The 21,057-nt window shown below is 49.1% G+C and overlaps 1 protein-coding gene across 1 annotated transcript; it reads right to left on the bottom strand.

Moving 5' to 3' along the window:
* Positions 1-229: 229 nt before the first annotated feature.
* On the bottom strand, positions 230-13,004 carry LOC110552976 (stearoyl-CoA desaturase 2). The gene is made up of 6 exons (XM_021644660.2): positions 12,649-13,004; positions 11,888-12,170; positions 9,307-9,437; positions 7,553-7,758; positions 5,553-5,785; positions 230-3,999 (listed from the first exon to the last, which is right to left on the bottom strand). The coding sequence occupies exons 1-6, from the start codon at positions 12,670-12,672 to the stop codon at positions 3,800-3,802; spliced, it is 1,077 nt and encodes a 358-aa protein (XP_021500335.1). The 5' UTR covers positions 12,673-13,004; the 3' UTR covers positions 230-3,799.
* Positions 13,005-21,057: the final 8,053 nt, after the last annotated feature.

Genomic DNA, 21,057 nt, shown 5'->3' with positions numbered 1-21,057 from the left:
GACTACTTGGTTTCCTGTTTCCGGAAATGTACCTCAAATTACACCTACGAAAGGCAGGGCAGGTTACTGGGGTATGACTCACACCTCGTAGTAGCAGAGGCTTAGCCCGGCCTGCCTCTTCTTCCTAAGCGCTGGGATTAAGAACGTAACACACCACCCATCCACCCACCATCTTTTTGTCTCCCTACGTCCTGGGAGACTATTATCACAGCCACAACACTGAAAAATATTGCAGTCAGATCCATTTCACTTTTATTATGAACAAACACAACCTCAGATGAGTAGAAATACTTTCGGAAGTTGATATTAATGAAAATTATTAGATTACAAACAACTACTGTTGCACATAATAAAGGAAAAATCCCACCCAAGGAAGGAAATGGAGTCCTGCATGTTTTCATAGCAATGAGTATACATTATCTAAGCATCCAGTCTCTGAAAAGAACGATGTGGATTAACAATGTCATCTGGGACGTAGGCACATGTCAAGTCCATGGTGGACAGGTACTATAAAAATGTGCAGGACTTAAATATTCCTCTGCCGAGGATCCCCAAATGTTTTATAAAGAGCATTGAGTCATGCTCAAACCTACCCGCTGAGGTAGGTCCGGGTTATTATCCCAGTCTCACAGAAGTAATACTGAGTCACATTATTGTTAAATGTCGTGTCCAGTGCTATGTATGGTTCGAGTTTGTCCCCTAAGTCATGGGTTGGAAACTTAATCCCCAAGGCAACAGTGTTGACAGCTGGGTCCATTAAGAGCTGATTAGGTTGGGAGGGCCCTTCCCTCATTAACATCCTTACCCAAGGAGCGAATTCATTATTGTCAAGAGCGGGGACTGATAAAAACAAAAACAAAACTAGAGCGGTAGGAGGCCCTGGCCTTCCCCACCAGCATAACACGGCCAACGCTTTCTTAACTTTTCTTTCTATTAATCTATTTCAACTAAAAGAAGACACTCAGGATACTAGCAAACCATGAAGAAAAGCTTTCTCTTTAAATGCTACAACCAGCTTTTAAATCTTAGAAAACAATTAACAAAACCTACGAATCACACACGCTCGAATTACTTCCACCATCCATCAGCTATGGGCACTTCATCCAAAAAGCCCTAAGAAAAGTTCCCCAAATGAAGCCCCCAAAGGGATTACTGCAAGTCAGCGCGCAGCTAACCCTCCAGCCAGGTCAGTTTCCATCCTGCCAGTTACAGGCTCTCTGGTTTCAAGGGATCTGCAGAGGAGGCCAGCTCAGGCTCACAAGCAACACTGGTTAGGGAAAAGGTAAGGCACCCAGGTCAGCCTTCAGCATGTCACAAGGGCTGTTAGAGTCAGGTCTTAGTTTATTAATCTGTCACTTGATTGGAGCTTTAAAATCTTGAAAGCAGTGTTCCTTACCGACAGATACTTAAACGGGGTCCCCAGCCATGGCATGGTTCAGGATCCATGGGGCAGGCTCAGAAGAGAGTTGCTTTTACTTTTCACATATTATTAAGTGGATGCCCAATAACCAGTGGAACTAAAATCATCCAAAAGGCATTTCCAAGGAACAGGGCCACAGGTCAGCTAATACACTCTACTCTCCCTCCAACCACTGGGGCTCAGCAGTATCTATAGCATCTGTTATGCTACCCAGTCAGGCTTCTGCACTGCTGAACGGAGCTACGGGGACAGATACGCCAATCAATCTGCTGAACAGAATCCTCTATGCAAAGTTCGCGGCATCTCAGATCTCCTCTTAGCTGAAGCTCTGCAGAAGGCCGTGGCTCCGGGTATAAGGAACTCAAACCGAGGCACTTACGAACACAACCTGGGTTCTTGTGCTTCCCCCGTAGCCAACATGCCCTCCTCCTCCCACAAGCACCACACCGTCACCCAGGAGAACTGATTAGCCCAAGGAGCGTTGCTGAATGCAAGCAGCACTGAGCATGCTCTACCCTGACTCATGTTGGAGGCTGAAAAAAAAAAAAAAAAGAAAAAAGAAAAAAGAAAGCTTGTCTCGCTCTGTCATCGGCACACTGGCACAACGGGAGCCTTTGTTTTGGAATGACTCGAGACAAAGAGCCCCTCTGAGCCACGGACGTTTCTACAAAGTTTGCCAAACTTTCTTCTTTAAACGTCAGTGTCAGCAGCCTGGGGAAGAGAGGTGGAGAATCTGACAGCCACAGGAAAGGGACAGCCAGCTCTACCTCACTACAGATACAGGATCCCTGCACGTCTTTACTGCCTGCAAGGACACGGGACATTTCTACCTAGAGCAAGACCAAATGTCAAAAAGAACAACAAAAAGCAAAAAAACAAAAAAGAACCACCAGCATACAGAGACGCCTAGCAGAAAAGAGGCAGATGCAGGAGCATGAAAAGATTATGGTCGTGTAGCCCACCAAGCAGAGCCCTATGCATAGGCTGGGTGGTCCCAGAGCTGGAGGCGTGTGTCAGCACTGCAGGGAATGCCTTACTGCAAAGAGAAGCGGGACTGAAGAGAGCTAACATCTAGCCTGCTCCTCCAGAGGGTCCCCAACTTTGTGAAGTCCCCTGGCCATGGGCTCCCAGAAGCTTTCCTTCGCAAAGTTAACAGGAGCTGCCTACAGTGTCTCCATCCCCGCTGCCCAACAGTGAGAGGAACAGAGGATGTGTTCAGCATCCTTTTTTTTTTTTTTTTTTCAGAGGGAAGCACTCTAAATGAGTATTTGTAGGATCCAGGTTGGACTTGTTTTTGTCTCTTCAGCTTTAACTGCGACTTAAATTCAACTCTTAAAATCATCCCATTGCTTGATGTATGGAAATGCCATAGCCATCCCTAATTTATGGGGACGATCAGCATCTTGAAGATGTAAGAGCAGAATTTAAGAAAAGTTGGGTCTGCAGCTCACAGAAAGCTCAAAACTATGAGTGACTGTCCTCATCAATCCCAAACATGCTTCACTGAAAACCTCTTGCTCTATATGTCCTTGTTATTATTTTATTCACCATCTAGCCCTGGCTGGCCTTGAGCTCAGAGATTCATCTGCCTCTGCCTCCTGAGTGCCTTGATTTTTAAGGCGTGCACCACCACGCCTGACCCTATGTCCTTGTTATTAAAGGAAAAGAAGATCCCTTTTCAGTAGAGACCACTTTTCCTACAAATCGTTTTTACTTTATTTACTTATTTTTAATCTTCAGCCTAGACTACTCTGATATATGTGTCACCAAGTCCCATACTTGTCACCTACTCAGAATTAGGAGGAGGCATACTGTGTGGAAGGGCTGTAGGCCTGAGCACAGGAGACGGCCCTCTCCCACCTCTCTGAAGAACCACAGCCTTTGTGTCCAATATGGCCCCTTAAGACTGACCTGCTTTGCAAGCTCTCTGCCAAATAAAACTATGTTTCCGTTCCACCTGGCAAAGCCTGGGCTAAAAACAACAGGAGAAATCTCGGAGGATTTTCTTGTATCTCTAACTCAGAACAAGCTTAAGAAGAGTTGGGGATGGGGCACAGACTTTAGACCCTTGAAACGTTGGCATACTCTGGAAGGTGAGCACTGACCTATATGGCTGCGCAGCTGCTGGCTTGGGAGGCATTGAGAAATGAGGTCAACAGGGACAAAGCAAAGAAAAAGACAATGGGAAAGAAAAGAGAAGATCAGCTTAGCATCAAAAGGAAGAGCGTTTGGCTTTCGATACACTTGTCCGTTTTACCGTACCAGAATGGGTTAACTTCATCATTTTAGCATCTGGGTAGCAATACTCAGTAGTTAATTAACAGAACGTTAAGCCTCTGCCAAGCTGGCTTTTGGATCAGACACTGGAAGACCCCAAATTCAGCCACTCTTACAGCTGCCGTCTCCAGTCCTTTTAATCCTGGCTAGGACAGCCGCCCTGGACACTCTCTTCCGGTCGTAAGCCAGGCCGAGGGCAGCCATGCAGTCGATGAAGAACGTGGTGAAGTTGACGTGCCAGCGGTACTCACTGGCGGAGTAGTCGTAGGGGAAGGCGTGATGGTAATTGTGGAAGCCCTCGCCTGGAACAGAAGCAGGGAGAGCAGTTATAGACACCCTCAAAGGCATCATGGTTCCATTTTCAGTGTGGGATTTGCACACCTTGCTCAAATAATTCCACTTCTAAGAGGATCTTAGCACTGTAGAGTATAGGTAATTTATTTCAAACATAAATTAAAAAACATGAGAAGAGTAGTTCTCTGAAGAGATGGTCTTATGTAAGTTATAAAAAGGAACATTTTAAAATTATTTTTAATATCTGTATGCATGTATATATGTATTTATACGTGTACATGTAAGGAATGGCATGCTGGTGGTAGTCAGAGGACAGCATGCAAGAGTTGGTTTTCTCCTTCTACTATGAGGGTTCCAGGGATCTAAATCAGGCTGGTCACTTTTGGCAGGCAAGTGCCTTTACCAGTTGAACCATCATGCCAACCCAGAAAGGGTAGTTTTCATTTTTATTTTGCTTTTCGAGACAGGGTTTCTCTGTGTAGTCTAGGCTGTCCTGGACTCACTTTGTAGACCAGGCTGGCCTTGAATTCACAGCAATCCGCCTGCCTCTGCTGGGATTACAGGCATGTGCCACCATACCTGGCTCAGAAAAGGTACTTTTAATAATAGCCAATGTGGCCTAAGTTAATGAGTCTTACACAGAGATGAGCACCGACCTGAAGAGTGTCATTGGATGACCAATAGCTCTTATCACTAAGGAGAAAACAGGCACAGGTCTGCATAGGAAAAAAACGTAACTCGAGACCTTTGTCAAAATCTGTTCTCAGAAAGGAGAGGAAAATGTGGGCACAGAGAACAGAGGCATGCATTCATTCACTCTGACAACTGACACCGGAGCCACAGATTCAGTCAATAATTATCATCAGGAGCCAGGTACAGTGGTGCACGCCTGCAATCCCAGCACTCTGCAGGCAGAGGCACGTGGATTGCTGTGAGTTCAAGGCCAGCCTGGTCCACAGACTGATTTCAGGAGATCCAGGGTTACACGGAGAAACCCTGTCTTGGGGGAAAAATATTACAATCAAGCGGTCCAGTACGCTTCCCCAAGCAATACTGTGGGGAGCAGAGCTCTAGCATAAAGTAGGAGAAAATAGAAAAACAAACAAAGAGAGGGCGGCAGGGAGGTGGTGAGAAGGCACGGGTGCTGATGGCCATGGTACAGGCACCGCTAACGGATAAGCCATGCCCAAGAACACTGTGGAGATAAAAGTGCTATCAAAGTGCTACCCATGTAGCATAGTGCACTACACTAAATTAGAACCAGTGTCCCTTTCACACAGTGCGGCTAAATAAAAACACGAGGCTGACATTCACGGAGTGCCCTGAGCGGACTACAGACCTGCCAGAGGTAACTAGAAAATGGAAGCACTCAAAGGGCCTACGAGAGGCTGATTGTCACCCTTTCCATAGAACCTTACCGCCTCTCAAAAGGATAACAATAAAAATTTACACCCCCAGTCTTACAGTGGGAAACAGAAAAATCAGGTCACTGTGACTCCGCTGGCCCCTGGCCAAGTATCTCCAGCAGCAAGCCAGCAGATGTGGTCAGCTGGGGACTTACCCACAGCTCCCATGGAAACCAGGATGTTCTCCCGAGAGCTGATGGTCTTGTCGTAGGGGCGGTATCCGTAGAGGTGGGCGGCGCTGTTCACCAGCCAGGTGGCGTTGAGCACCACGGCGTAGCGCAGGAGCGTGCTGACGCACAAGCTGTTCACGAACGTCTCGCCCCAGAAGTACCAGGGCACCAGCGTGGGCAGGATGAAGCACATGAGCAGGAGACCAGGCTTGTAGTACCTATGGTGACACCGTGTGGACATGTCTGAGAAGTGTAAGAGAGGACTCTGACACTTCCGTGAACTGTCCACTCCCTGCAGGCAGGGCTGGGTTCCCCCCTCCCCCATCCCCACGAGTAAAGTGTAGAAGGGACCAGCCAAAAAGAAAGCGGTGGAAGATCTGAGCCAACGCTGGTATCTCACTGTTCATGGGGCAAAGTGGATGCAACAGATGATTCTGTTATCACAGTCGCCTCCTGGGCTGCTGTCCCCCTGACCCTGTGTTTCTCTCATGACCTCTGGAGTCTTCCTGAAGAGTGTGGTGTCAAGCCTCCATTTCCTGCCACCAGCACTCCTAGTTCCAAGGGCCCACCCCGAAACACCACACTGCAACACTATCCCTCTCCCTTATGTAGACAAGGCCGCAGATACAACAAGGGGACTCCCGGTGTCCTTCAGCAGCCACACCCTCCTGTCACGGCCTAGAAAGTTCCTGCTTTTACTTCCTTGCTTAGGTCCTGCCTAACCTGTATCCCTCCCAAGAATGAGCAACACTTCCGCCTCATGCTGCTGCCAGAGAACCCGTTAGTAATTCTCGTGCTAATTATGTCTGCATGGAGGACTCCATAGAAAGAGCATTGGCAATATATCTTTTCAAGATTTTATTTATCTTATGTATGAGTGTTGCCGGGAGCCAAGGCCAGCTAGTGGAAAGTTACAGACAGCTGCAACAAGGTCGTGGGTGAGAGATTTATGTTTCCAGAACTTATGAGACATCTGTTCGTCAGGCTAGACATTCTGAAATCTTAGCGGACATTCTTGTAGTATCTTTTAGTAAATATTCTTGTGGTGTTCTGCATCATCGTTAATCACCCTGTTATGTTTTGTAAACTATTTTGCTAACACATTTTCCCTTCCTGCCTTCTCCCTATAAAGTTGTGTAAAAAATTTCAAATTAAAAAAAGCAAAAAATTATAAACTTGCTCTCCTTCTTCGCATCTCTTGTTCCTATCCCATTCTTTTCACCCCTCCTTAAAAACCCATTAAACTCCCGCTAAACAAGAGTGTTCTATCTGCATGTACACCTGCACGCCAGAAGAGAGCATCAGATTCCAGTACAGATGACTGTGAGCCACCATATGGTTGCTGGGAATCCAGCTCAGGCCCTCTGGAGGAGTAGATAGTGCTCTTATCCACTGAGCCAGCTCTCCAGCCCCTGGCAATATATCTTTCTTGTTCCTTTTTATCTCACACCTGGCACTTCACGGGGAAGGGCATCATTCCTGGAACACAAGGCTAATTTAGGTCACCGAATTCTGCCTGCACGGTCCCTCTCTGAAGCCTTGGTGCTCCGTGCAGCTGTGGATTCAACAGCACTCTCTCCTAAGCCATTCCCTTCAGCGAGCAATCCCCCTGCTCTGTCTGTGCAGTACGGGAACAGCTTGACCTGCATGATGTCCTAGCCTTGTTCTCCCGTAGGCTACCTCCTTCAAGATTAGGTCCACTGCACTCTGTTCTTCTTTTCCCCCACCAGGGAAATAAACAGGGCTCTTGTTCTGATTTGCATTTAGCTGCTTCCAATAAGACAACACACACAAAGGAAAACCAGTTTACCACCATGGCCTATAGGACATTAAAAGTCGTTTTTTTAAATGATGTGACCATGTAGACCCAGTAAAGCCATGGCTTTTATTTTATAATTCCTAATTTAAAAAAAAAAATGCAGAGTATAATACACCACACATTCATTCCCAGGACCAGAATGTCAGCTACTATCCTCCTCACTCACCTCCTCTGGAACATCACCAACTTCTCGGCTTTTAGGTCAGACATGTCCAGTTTCCCACCCTTCTCTTTGACAGCCGGGTGTTTGCGCACCAGCAGCCAACCCACGTGAGAGAAGAAAAAGCCCCGCCGGGAATTGTGGGGGTCGGCGTGAGTCTCTGAGAACTTGTGGTGGGCGCGGTGGTCTCGGGCCCATTCATACACATCATTCTGGAAGGACGGGAAAGAGGAACCCAGCGGTGAGAAGACATGCCCTCCTGCTGGATGGCAAGGACCTAGATGTCTGTGAGGGCCTGGGACTCTCAGTCTGACTCACAGAATCCTCAGGACTCTGGCTCAAGAACATGCATAGGGTAGAGATGAGGGACGCTTCTCTGCCTCACACTTGCCTTAGAGGCACATACAAAGAAAGCAACTTAAAGTCCTGGAGCTCCACAAGAGCAGGTCCCTTCCTGAGGCTATATGAAAGGGAGGATATAGCTTAGCCACAGTCCTCACATTTCAGTAACAAGTAAGATCCTTGCAGTTTTAATCGCATGTGTATGTGGATACAGGTGCATACATGCCATGGCCCCCGTGTGGTCCAAGGACAACTTTCAGTCATCAGTTCTCCCCTTCCGTACCACAGGCTCTAGGGATCAAACCCAGTCCTGCACGGAAAGCACCTTGACCCATGGAGCCATTTTGATGATCCACATGGCAGCTTTCAGCCAGTGACTACGGGAGCCCGTGGGGCCTCTTATCCCCTGGCTCCCAGAGTGAGGCAGACGGCCTTGGGTCCTAGGGCGCTGCTCTGTAGCAAGGTCAAGAAATTCCACCCTAACTCCTCCACCGAGTGTCAGGCCCTCCCGCCTGTATCAAGGACAGCACGGAACTCATAGGCACGTCTCCAAAGGACCTCTGGGTCCTGCCATACCTTCCAGAGTATACCACTGTCTCTTCCTACCCCTTGTCTCCCGAGAACGTGAGGAATCTTTTTTGTTACTCTGTGGAGCCTTGGCTGTCCTGGACTCACTCTGTAAACTGGGCTGGCCTCAAACCCAGAGATCTGCCTGCCTGTGCCTCCCTGACTATAGGGATTACAGGCGTGCACCACCGCACCCAGTGTGAGGACTCTTAAGTACCTCAAATCTTGACCAGGCAGAGGGGACTATGCTTTGGCTTCCTGGTTTCCTCTTGCTGCAAAGTAAAGCCACCATGGATGTCCTATGTCCTTAAGCCTTAGGATCCACGAAGGTCCCCTCCCAATTCTGGCCCTTTTCTCTGTTATGTTTGTTGCCTGAACACTATACTTCCGACCATAACCTCACACAAGACTGTAGTGTCGATGGAGCTAGGCTCTAGGTGCGGTCATCTGTAGAGGATAGTGACAGGCTCTACTACCTCAGAGGACTTATGTAAACGCGTGGTGTTTGCTCTAAAACAACAGAGCATTTCACCTTCTCTCCCACTGCAGAGGAGTCTAAGAGCGTGAGTGTGGCGTTCACTAAGAAGCCAGAGTCAGTGCTCCATCTTTTCCACTGAAGACCCACACCAACATGCTATGTTGACACCACAGGGACCGTGACATGAGCACCCGGGGATCTTCTCGTTTCCCTGCCCAGCGACGCTATGGTACAGGGACTTCAGCACTGAGTCTGCACGCTAGGGGACCACAGGGGAGCGGAAAGGGTGATGGCTGCCTGCGTAACTCTTACCACGCGTTAACCCGACAGCCCACCACGGGGTAGAGACGCAGCCGCGGCACCAGCTTCTCACCTGGAAAGCCATGGTGTTGGCGATGATGAGGAAGAGTCTCAGGGGCAGCCGGGCCTTGTAAGTCCTGTGGCTCCACAGGCGGTGAGCCCCGGCTGTGATGCCCAGGGCACTGATGACATAGTACAGGTACGCTGCAGGACAAGAAAGTTGGGGCATCACCATCAGGCCAGTTATTCAAGAGAAGTAGGTCAAAGACGGTTTCCTAACACTAGTCAGCTTCTCTGTTAGCCTTCGGATGAAGCTGTGGTTTTCCCCGAAGCCCTGGGATGCCTTTGTCTTTGAAATCTCATAGATTTTTACCACTCCGTGACACTCACCGGTCATCAGGCATCTCTAAGGGCATCATTCAGGGCCTCTCTTCTTTGACCTCTAACTGTCCTCTAAGATGTTCTGGTCAGGAAACTGCATTTCCTCAACCCACAACCCATACCCAAGGGCATTTCTGAAACAGCAGCCAGAAAATCTGGGCAATGTGTAATTGGAGAAGCCAAGTGGTGACACGCCGAATGGGCGACCGCACGCGGAGCTTTTTCCAGAGGTACAGAAGCATCTCAACACTGCAGCAGTATAGAGGGCAGTCATATTTGCACAGTGGCTCAAGCATTACCAAGAACACTGTTGGAGGCGGGGTTTTCTACCCCTCATCCCTTGTTGCAGTTCTACCAACCCAGCTCCCAAGGTCCGTGTGCCCAGTTCCCGTGTCTGTCCTTGGCCACACTCCCGGCTCTCACCCTGAGTGTCGGGTGCACTGCTTCCCTGTCCAGCTCAGGAACTGCCACTTGTAAAGTCTAAGTGGGACGGAGGAGAGCGCACCCCCACCTGTCCCCTCCATTAGAACCTGGGAGCCTTGGCAGGAACGGCCAGGACTGATCCCTCCCAAGGAACACCAAGAAACAAAGGACCTTCACAGGCTACAGAACTTAGTTGACATTAGAGACATCACACGTTGTACAAACTGTGTCCTTCTGTGGACAGATAACAGATTCCCAAGAACCCTCTCTCTTCCTTCCCTGTCCTGTCCCTCCTACATGATCCCAAGAGAGCACGAGATGGCATACTAAGGGAAGTTCTAGCCAGGAGACAGAGACACAAGAACCCAGGCAGTCTTGGGCCTCTTCAATCCACCTCTCAGTCTAGCAAACCGGAGGCTTAGATCCCTCTCCTGTCTTCTGGAGAAAAGTCTCCACAATAGTGGGTACGAAACACCTCATCACTTTTAACTTCAGGAATGGGCTGAGGGAGCTTTGCCCATTAGGTCTCTCACAGTGTTGTCAAAGATGTCCATTCAGCTTTGGGGTTAGAGTCCACAACGGTACAGAAGACCCTTAAAACAGCCCAATAAGGCTGGCAGGGCGCACAACTATCTAAAGGAGTACTCTACTCCTACTGCTGACAAAGATGTGCTGTCAAGACCATGAGCAGAAGCTGGGTGACAGCAGCAAATTTTTAATCCCAGCACCCAGGAGACAGAAACAGGTGGGTCTCTGTGAGCTGGAGGCCAGCCTGGTCCCAGGAGAGCCAGGGCTACACAGAGAAACCCTGCCTTGAAAAACAAAACAAAACAAAAAAAGAATGTTTGGTATCTGGAAAACTGTCAAGCACCATACCCCATCACTTGTAGGATCTAGGAGGACTGAGGTAGAGGCAGCTGACACTCAAGACAACCAGACCTTCCAAATACTGTCCCCAAGAGAGCTACCGTTAGTCCTACACTCAGACGCTGCTCCAGAAAACCTCCCGTTGTTCTGAAGAACCCTTGCTCGTGGCCCCTCAGAGAGCAGCAAGAGGCTCTGGTCTACAGGGCTCCAGTCTCTCCTTCCTGGTTCCGGTTTAGGTGAAAGCACCTGCAAAGTCCATGTATGCCTCTAGGGGGCAGCACTGACACCAACCTATACCCGTGTATCTCCAAGGAGCGGGAGTTAGGCAGGTCAGTCACAGGACGGCACACTCTCATCCTAACAGTTAAGGGCTGCTCCAGACTCTACTCCCTGCCAAGGAGGCATTTCAGCTATGGTGTTTGAAGGCGAAGAGGCCACAGCACTATGTGGGCACAGGAGAAGAGCAGCAGCTGGCTGAAGAGAAGGCCAAACATTCCCACAACCCTATTTTATTTTTGACTGGCTTGTGCCAAACCCTGGTGCCATACACCTTTGAACCTGGATAGAGAAGCCTGCTTCATCTTCCTCCGGGCAGACCCGCCTGGTCTGGCAAGACAGGGAGGTTACAACCCCCTCTGTTCTCTCCTAAATAGCACCTCATGGTTCTGCTTCGCCCTGGACTCAACAGGTTGCCCGTGGTCTAGCTCTTGGTCCTCACATCTCTTAGGCAGGCCCTGCTTCTCTTGTGGTCAGCAGGGCTGGGACAGGCTCATACAGAAAAGCTTGCTCAAAGACCTCAGCATCAATGCCAGAATACTCTCAGAACTCAGGGCCCTCGCTCTAACACCATTAGGCTCTTTTTCCAGACCAGCTGGTCCATCAGGAACCAAAAAGAAAGGGCTCCTGCCTTGGGTCAGAGGCCACCTCTCCACAGATCAAGGAGAAACCGGAAGCACTGGCTCACGACGAGGGGAGCTGCTCACCGAAGAGGCAGGTGTAGAGCTTGCAGGAGGGAACCAGGGTGATCCCGTACAGGGCTCCCACGTGCAGCAGCGCCATGAGGATGATGTTTCTCCAGACGTACTCCAGCTTGGGCGGGGGCCCCTCCTCATCCTGGTAAGTGGGGTCGTGTATGTCATCTTTTAGTTCGGGACGAACATCTGCTCCCCAGTGGTGAGTATTCTTTTCAAACTTCTCTCCTCCGTTCTGCTGTCCCCCAGAGGGGGGCGCTGTGATGGTGGTGGTGGCCGAGTAGGAGCCGGAGATCTGCGAGAAGAGGGGGTGGGGAATCAGGACTGCAGACGCGTGGGGGCAGCACGGGGTCCGTCTAACCTTACTGCTGGAAGGATGCCGGCCAGACCCCCGTGCCAAGGTTGCACGGCTGCGGAGGGTAACCACGAAATGGAGCAAGGGCAAGTTTCCCGAAACGTGCAGGCCGGCGGGAGCAAGCCTCATGCTGAAGGGGCAGGAGGGATGTTTTACGAGCAGGACCCTTGGCAACTCACAAAGGAAAATCTGCACGTACCGAAAAAAGGTCAGGTTTTACTTTAAGACTAAGAAACGCAAGTTGGGGGGAATCAACTGCGCTGAGTGAAAAATCTGGTCATCACCCGGGAAGAAGCAACTCGGAAATGACGGCTGAATGCACCCAGCTGCTCTGAACTCTCTCCAACCCCTAACCCACCTAGAAGTCCAGTCTGCAGCGGCCAACCTGAGAGGGAGGGGCCGCTTGGGGGGAGCTCACCTCTTGCAGTATGTGGGCCGGCATCTTGGCGTCGGATGCTGGGGTCACGTTCCCGGGGAAGAGAACGTGCGACGAGCCTCAGGCCTCAGCTGACTGAGGGTGCTATGGCTAAGTTTCTGCAGCCTGCTGGGCTGTACAAGCCCTGGGCCGGCGCTGGCAGTGGGGCAATCGTGTCCTGTGTGTCCTTAGGTTCGTTTTATTGATCAATGACCAGATTAAAAATCAAAAGCTGGCTGGCCAGGGCAGCCGCGGGCGGAGATAAGGAGAGGAAATGAGAGGACGCCAAAATCGCAGCTTGCAGCTACCGGTGTCCAGGAATAGGAATACTGCAGACACCAACACCGCATTGTCCCATCCCTAGCCAGGCGGAGGGGGGCGATGCTAATGAGGCTTTCGTAAATTCTGGCTGGTCATTGGCCGATGGGAATTTGGTACCACCTCGTCCTGGTGCTCTCATTGGCTCTGCACAATCTGCTGTTCCCTCTGCCTCCAGCTCCTCCCCACCTCCTCCCTTCTTTTTTCTGCCTCTTGGCTTCTCACCCATCCCCCGCCGGTCCTCCACCCAGCCCCCACCCTGCCACGGGGGCGCTTCGGCGCTTTCTCTGGGAGGGAAGAGCCAATCCAGCAGTGGGGGTTGGCTGCCAGGCCAGGAAGACTCGGCGCGGTGCACAGAGGCTGCACAGTTGGGAGAGCCACCATAGCGCCGACCACTCACAACTCCATCCGGTGTTTGCAGTTCCAGAAGCGCGTGGGAGGGGAAATGGCTACCACCAACAGAGAGCAAAGCCGAGAGGGGTCTGCAGCCCGCCTCCCTCCACAACAGGCGCCTCTGTAGTCCCTGTTGTAACAATGGCTTAGTGTAGCCCACCAGCTCCAGGATGTTTACCAGATAAAGTCGGAACTCTGGTGCCATAATGGAGTTTTCATAGATCTGTGGCTGGCCCGCTAACAGCTCCGTGCACACTCCGAGGGCACAGCCTCAGTCAGCAGTATCCACTCCTGCCCCCATCCTCAGACCTGCCGAAGGCACGTGGCAGGCTCCTCTGTTAGGTTGGAAGTTTGCAGTTTTCTACATGGAAAAAAACCGGGAAGCATCAGGTCGAGGCATTCACAAGTGTGTGGAACAGGCCGAGAGCGGGTGTGGAATCATTACACTGCAAGCCTCGCTGTGACCGCGCCATGGCTACTCCAGCCTTCCACTTGAAAGGGAGGACCCTCAGCCAGCAAGTTGTGGCGCTACCTCGGCACAGCCGGTGTGAAACTCATGCCCAAGCTTCCGGGCCCTGCTCAGAGAACCCTATGGCCCTCGGCCCTTTGGGTGCTGTGGCCTAAAACATCTCCCCAGCTTCCTCCGGGCCTTCCTCAAGAGAGCTTGTAGCCAGCAGTAGAGCATTCAGAGTCTGCTTCCGAGTCGGGTCACCCACCTCTAGGTGAGACCGAGCTTCAGACTTGCTTGCCTTCTGGTCTCGGGTGCCTGCCAACTTTCTGGCTAGTGACCAGACACCTCCATTCCAGGCCTGGCTTGCTGGCCAGTGCCAGGAATGCTGAAAGGGACCAGGTGTTCTCAGCAAATGGCAGTGGGGCTGGTGGCGGCTCAGAAGAGCTGTGATTTTGTGTAGGTGCTGCTCCCCCCTGGCTTGTCTGCGTGGTCTGCTTGGTTCTTTTTATCAGCCATAGGTTTCTTCTTCGTCCTTGACTGCTAGAACAAACTCCCTTGGACTGTGAGGCGTGTCTCACACTTCTGGAGGAGGCTGGACACCGGCCCTCTGATTCTGCCAAGAATGGGCCTCTGATTCACAGGTGGCCATCTCGCCTCTGTCTCCAGTGGGGAAGGGGTGAGCTCTGTCTCTGGCGTTTCTCTTTTAAAAATCGATATTTACTACTGCTTTAAATGTTGTGGACACGTGTTACATGTGAGTGCGGGTACTTGAGAACACCAGTGACAGTGGATCCCCTGGAGATGGAGCTGAACAGTCTAATGTGGGTGCTGAGACTCAAACTCTAGTCCTCTGGAAGAACAGCAAATGCGCTAACTGCTGAGCCACATCTCTCATTAGGACACTGATGTCATTCACGAGGGTGAGGCCTCACCTTCCAAGCTACCATTCCGAAAACTGATGAGGTTTCTCCAGATGGGTTCAGATTTCAAAGTGTTGCATTCTTTTGGGAAGAAGATGGGGGGTGGGGCAGGGTTCCTCGGGGATGCTCTAATTGCTGCTGAAGACAGTCCTACATCTGAGACAAACCTGCCTTTGCATTTTCTCAGCCTGCAGTCCACAGTGCTGCCGGCATCAGTGCCCAGGGCTGGTTGGCCATGTTACTTAAGCCAGCTGCCCGTGCATTCATTGTCTATCAGAGAAAGCGAGGGAGGCCTGCCAACACATCGGTGTAGGACAGGAGTCCTACATTTCTCTCTAAGGCGAGTTACTGCCCTGAGGAGAAAGCTCTGGGAGCCCAGAAAAGGGCTGAGTTAGGGAGAATGAGTTCCAGGTGGGAGACAGTGTAACTGTTGATAAGCAAGATAAGATGCCGCCTGGCTCATCCCACCTGTGCCAACTTCCGGAGCTCCTGACAGCCCACAGAATAAAGCTATGTGGTAGGAATGATGGGGACAGCATGAGGCTTGGCATCAAGACGTATTATGTGACCATCAGGTTAAAAGCTATAGGTATTATGGGCTACATGTCTGCAGCTGAGTTTACAGTGAGGCAGCCCTTTTGGCTCAGCAATGTTTGGAGGATGGAGATGGGAGCTCTTAACTCTCCTGAATGAAAAAAGGACACAAGGTATCATGGCAGCTTTTATTTTTGAGCCTGAAACTCAAGAGAGTAAAGATACAATAACCCCCACTTAGGCATCTTAAATAAATAACTTGGCCATGGCTTGAAGCCTGTACTTCTTACCATGGCTTCGGAGCCCTCTGGATCCTGATCCTTCCCTGCTTTTGTCTTTCTTTTAAATGTCCTCATTTCGCTTCAATCCCTTGATATTTCACTACTAAAACCTAAAAATATTCCTTTCCCTTTGCCTAAAGCATTCTGCCCCTCCAGTCTTTACCCACTGTTGACCTCACTGATTCCTGGTTTTGTTTTTCTGTTTTGTTTTTAACTCACAGGTTGGTTTGTTTACCAGGCTGGCTCCCCATGTCATGTAGTCTTTCAAGCCCTTCATGGTTTCTGCTTCTCTGACTTTTGTACTGAGATTTACCAAGAAGACAGGACTTGAGTCCGTGACCCAAGAAGGGCTTTAAATGGGTGCTTGTTCGTTGAACCTGTTATATAAATTATAAATAGGAGATATTTGAAATATTACCTCTTTCAGGGCCATTCTCTTTTAAGCAGTAGATGAGCATCTAGCAAAGGTGTTTTGAAAAGAGGCATCTTGGGGTGGGTATTGTTTTGGGTTGTTTTTTTTTTTTTTTTTTTTTTTTACTTTTTTAACCAGGATGGCAAGTCATGTAGGAATTTCAAGGTATGCAGAAGAGGGGAGCAGAGATGTGGCAGATGAATGGAGAATCTTTAGTCTACCATCACTATGAGACCGTGCGGGAAGTTTCCCATGGAGGCATGTTTCCTAGCTCTCATTGCTAAGCCAGAAGCAGGAACTAGCCAGGCAAAGAGCATAGAATGGAGCCAGCCACATACTTGGCTCTGCGCTGGCTTTGTCCTAGCTCAGCAAAGCACTTGCTAGGGAAATGCCTTTCTCAGTTTTTCCATGTTAGATGACTGTCACAGTGTGAACTCATCTTCTCTGAGAGAGAAAAGAAGCAAAATTGCTGTAAGCAGTTTCGTTCCCCATCATGTTTAGATACAAAGTTAAGCATCTTCTAATGTGGAATTAGGTCAGGCTATTCCCGTAAGCTCCATAAGGAAAGTAAATTAATAATGATCATTCTATTCACTCTTCCACCCATTTCACTTCCTTTCCTTCTTTCTTCCCACATCCCTCCCCACCCCACCCCCCAGCCTCCCACCACACCCCCAGTTTCTTTCCCTTCCCTGCCCTTCCTTTCCTTCAGGAACAATTCCAATCCAAATGACATTGGATAAGCAGGATATTTGCCCTCTGGGTGGTTGAACTTCCAGAGAGCAGAAGTGTCTAGAATTAGGTGTTGCAGTGTAAACCCCTGAACAAGATGTTCTGCGCCAGAACCCGAATGGGGAAGTCACACTTCACTCCCACCTCATCCCACTCCTGGAGGAGCAGCCTTCCAAGTAGAAGGCTGCTGAAGGAGGGCATGTTTCACAGTCTCTGGGACTCTTCCTTCTAGATCAGCTAGAGAGAGGGGCTGAAGGTCAGCTCTGGGCATACCATTCCTTTCTGCTGTAGAACTCTGAGCCATTTGAGAAATCTTACTCAAGACTGAGCCATCAAGTCTAGGAAGGTATGGGTGTTAAGGTAAAAGGAACATTCTGTTCTAATACTGTTGAAAAGTTTGTTAGCTTGCTTTAGAGAGCCACGTATGTGGGCATTTCTTATCTTGCTAGGGCCCTAGCATCTTTTGGTTTTCCACTTTATTCTAAAAAGAGAAATTAAGAATGTATAATTTAGTAAGCTGTCTGTGGGCTGGGAATGTAGCACAGTGTTAGGGCACTTGCCTAGTGTGTGCAAGACCCCTTTCCTACCGACAGCACTGCGGAAAACAAGGAGAAGAAAAAAAATGGTGCTATTGTTCACCCCTGTAATTTCTGTACTTGGGAGGAGGCTGAGGTAGGTGGGATTTGAATTTACAACAAGCCTCGGCCACATTGTGAAACCTTGTCTAAAATAAATAAATTGCCCCCGTGCCATTCACTGCATCACCATGAATGGCTGTTGAGTGTTTCGTAAACCAGTTGGCACAGGAATAATTTAGGTACAGGAGAAACGTGCTAGGCAGTCGTTTTAGAGCCTGTGTCACAAGCGGAGACAGCCGGACCTGGGCAATGTGACATCCCTTCCACATACTGGGATAGACATGTCCCTATCATATATAGACTGTCCCTCTTTTAGAATATGAGCATCCGTGTGACTTGCTTTGCTCTACAAAAGCCAAGATGTCACAGTCAACTTCAAAGTTCATATTTCCAAAATGACCAAAATTTATATTTTTCTGAAAAGTGAATTTAAAATTACCCTAGTCTCCTTCTCTTCTCTTTTTTTTCCTCCTCTTTCTTTCTCTTTTCACTTTAGAGAGCACTGTTCTCAGCTAAAGTTAATGAGATTTTTTGCTGTTGTTCTGGAAAAAAGCTTGTACAGAGTGAAAGTCTAGTCTGTGCACTTAGGGTGTTTTTGCTTGCCAAATCTATCTCTAAGAAGAGTTTGCAAGTTCAGATAAAACCAAGTTCAACAGAAGAGATGAAAGAATTTTTTATTTTACTTTTTGGAACAAAGTTGGAGTTCATTGAGGGAAAGTTTCCACAGACTTAAGCACAAGTGGAGAGAGACAGAAGAGAGGAAGATGGTGAGAGCAGAAAGAGAGGTGAGAGGGAAAAGGAGAGAGTAAGAAAATAAAAAGAGCAGCCAGGAGCAGTGGCACACGCCTGTGATCCCAGCGCTCGGGGAGGCAGAGGCAGGCAGATCTCTGTGAGTTGGAGGCCAGCCTAGTATACAAAGCAAGTCCAGGACAGCCAAGGCTACACAGAGAAACCCTGTCTCGAAAAACAAAAGCAAACAAACAAAAAAGCATGAGTACACACCCAGGCAGTGTGTGTAAGTGGCCATTTCTAGAGAGCAAGCCACCAGAATCCTAAAATATAATCTGTGGCTGATGAGATGGCCCAGCAGGTAGCGCAGCTTCCTGCCATGCCTGAAGATCTGAGTTTGATCCCTGGAACTCACAGGATGGAAAGAGACAATTCCTGAAAATTGCCCTCTGAAAATTGCCACACTCAACCATTGGCATGAGCTCTTTGGAACACACACACGCACATTCACAAAATAAATGAGTGTAAAAGTCAAAGAGAGGTCTTGAGGGAGGGCTTAGAGGTTAAGAACACTGGCTGCTCTTCCAGAGGTCCTGAGTTCAATTCCCAGCAACCACATGGTGGCTCACAACCACCTATAATGAGATCTAGTGTCCTATATGCAGGCGTACATGCAGACAGAACATTGTATACATAATAAATAAATAAACCTTTAAAAAAGTCAAAGATAAAACATGCCAAGAAATATGAAATTCAGGTGAGGTGGAACTCAGTTATTATTGCATTTTTAAAATGCTCAGAAGAAAGCCAGGCAGTGGTGGCACACAGCACTTGGAGACAGAGTCAGGTGGATCTCTGAGTTCAAAGCCAGCTTGGTCTACAGAGTGAGTTCCAGGACAGCCAGGGCTGCACAGAGAAACCCTGTCTCAAAAACAAAACAAAACAAAAATGCTCAGAAGAACAAAGAACAAACATTTTTGTTTTTTTTTTGAAACAGGGTTTCTCTGTGTAGCCTTGGCTGTCCTAGACTCACTTTGTAGACCAGGCTGACCTCAAACTCACAGAGCTCACCCTGCCTCTGACTCTCTAAGGGCTAGGACTACAGGCACACGCCACTGCTTAAGAACAGAGTAGGAAGGGCCCAGTGAATGGCCTTGACATACAACACGAAACTGGGAAGACAGCGTTATCTTAAAAACAGTTTCTCCCACAACTAAGAGGGAACGTGCTCCTTCCAAAGGACAAAGTAAAACGACTAAGAACCCAGAGCTAGAGGATCCACACTAAGGAGGGAGAACAGACTCACTCCCAGCACAGACACCAGAGACGAGGTCTATGCAGCGGACTCAGAGGGACCTGCCTTGGTGGGAGCTTTTTCAGGGGGCCGCAGGAGAGATTGCTGCAGGATACTGGGGTCAACGAGATGGCCGATGCCACCAAATGTATAATGTGGAGAGATGAAGACAAGGGTGGAGGCGGAAGGGGTTGAATGGCATTAGAATAGTATGTAGAAAAACAGGACACAAAAAGCAGTGGTCAGGTCCAGAGCAAAGAGAGTTGAGCAATCCTGAAGCCACTGTGTGAATGATATTTACACAGTCACCGTGGTACAAACACCGGTTACTGATTTAACTAGAATTATGACACACTGTCTCAAGAGGGTGGAGAAAGGGCAGCGTGCGGGTTCCTGCCTGAATGCTCGAGCGTGTGGGGGTCGTCACAGCGGTGTTGTTTAAAAATTACACGCCCGTCTTCCAAGGTGAGGGTCGTAGGTGAAACTCTTAAGTAATGTAAGCATGCAGTTAAAAATACAGAAAGGAATGCCGAGAGTCAGTTAAAAATAATTTAGAGGTATTCTTCTGAGGAAGAAAATGGGGAGGAAAGCGGGGTGCTACTATTTCCAAAACAAGTCTAGTGAAATTATCTCACCTTTTAGGTTATACACAGGTTTAACGTGGCCATAACACAAGACCAAATACCTTCGGGTGGAGGTGTAGCCCCGTTGGTAGAGGGCCCTAGCATTCACAGAGCCTCAGGGTAGATCCTCAGGACTGCATAAAACCCAGCGTGGAAGCATATGCCTGTAATCCCAACACTCAGGAGGTGGGTTAGCCTGGGCTCTGTAAAGCCTTATCTCAAGAAAAAGAACTGGAACGGACTTTTTTGTTTTTCTCTAATTTGGGCCAGGCTGGCCTGGAAGTTGCTATGCAGAGTTCCAGACCCTGCTGGCCTTGAACTTCAAGATCCCTCTGCCTCTGCCTCCAGAAAGCTAAGTATCAATGGTGTGTGCCCTGCCACACTTGGTTGAAAGAGACTTTTTATGTGAACAAAGTCCACTAGACACCTGACCCTCAATCTCAATCTCTCTCTCTCTCTCTGTGTGCATGTGTGCCAGATCTCTCGATGTAGCCCAGCTAGCACTGACTTTTAATAGTGAGGATTTTATATGCACATACAGTGGATTTTGATCAAATGTAGCTTTTAATTCTTGCTCCTTCCTCCTTAGGCTCCTGAGATTACAGTTGTGACACAGTGCCTGGTGTCTCCCAAATCTTTTAACGACGTTTTACTTCATATACCTTCAACTCCCTGCCCACAGTAGTCTACACCCCAGCACCCAACAAGGGTGGCACAGGACTGACTGAAAGGCCCCGGGAGATCCTGGGATCTGTGTCTGCAGGATTCTCTTAGGGGTGTTCATCATCAGCTGTTTTCCATTGTCCCTGGGTGGCTTCTCCCTGAGGCTATTTAAATTGTGGAGTATCACACTGGGCAGCGTCCCCCCACCCCCTCCTCGGCTACCTTACCAGTTCCAAACCCTTGACTTTTCTCCTAGCATTCGGCCATCTGGTTCCTTCCTGTTGACAAAGGAAGGGACGGCTGTGATAATTTTTACATAGCCCATTACCATCTCTCTACCGGATTGTGGAATAGTTTTCTTTTTTTTTTTTTTTTTCTTTGCTGTGAGCTCCAGGCCAGCCTGGTCTACACAGTGAGTTCCAGG

This window comes from Meriones unguiculatus, chromosome 1, assembly GCF_030254825.1.
Source record: "Meriones unguiculatus strain TT.TT164.6M chromosome 1, Bangor_MerUng_6.1, whole genome shotgun sequence".
NCBI lineage: Eukaryota > Metazoa > Chordata > Mammalia > Rodentia > Muridae > Meriones > Meriones unguiculatus.
The sequence above is the reverse complement of the archived record's forward strand: the minus strand, read 5'-3'. Positions and strand labels throughout refer to the sequence as shown.

Excerpts from the sequence above, each read along its gene's own strand:
- LOC110552976 (XM_021644660.2), bottom strand. The coding sequence starts at position 12,672 with ATGCCGGCCCACATACTGCAAGAG. Across the intron at positions 7,759-9,306 it reads CCAACACCATGGCTTTCCAG|AATGATGTGTATGAATGGGC; the intron begins GTGAGAAGCTGG and ends CCGTCCTTCCAG. Across the intron at positions 4,000-5,552 it reads GGTTTCCATGGGAGCTGTGG|GCGAGGGCTTCCACAATTAC; the intron begins GTAAGTCCCCAG and ends CTTCTGTTCCAG.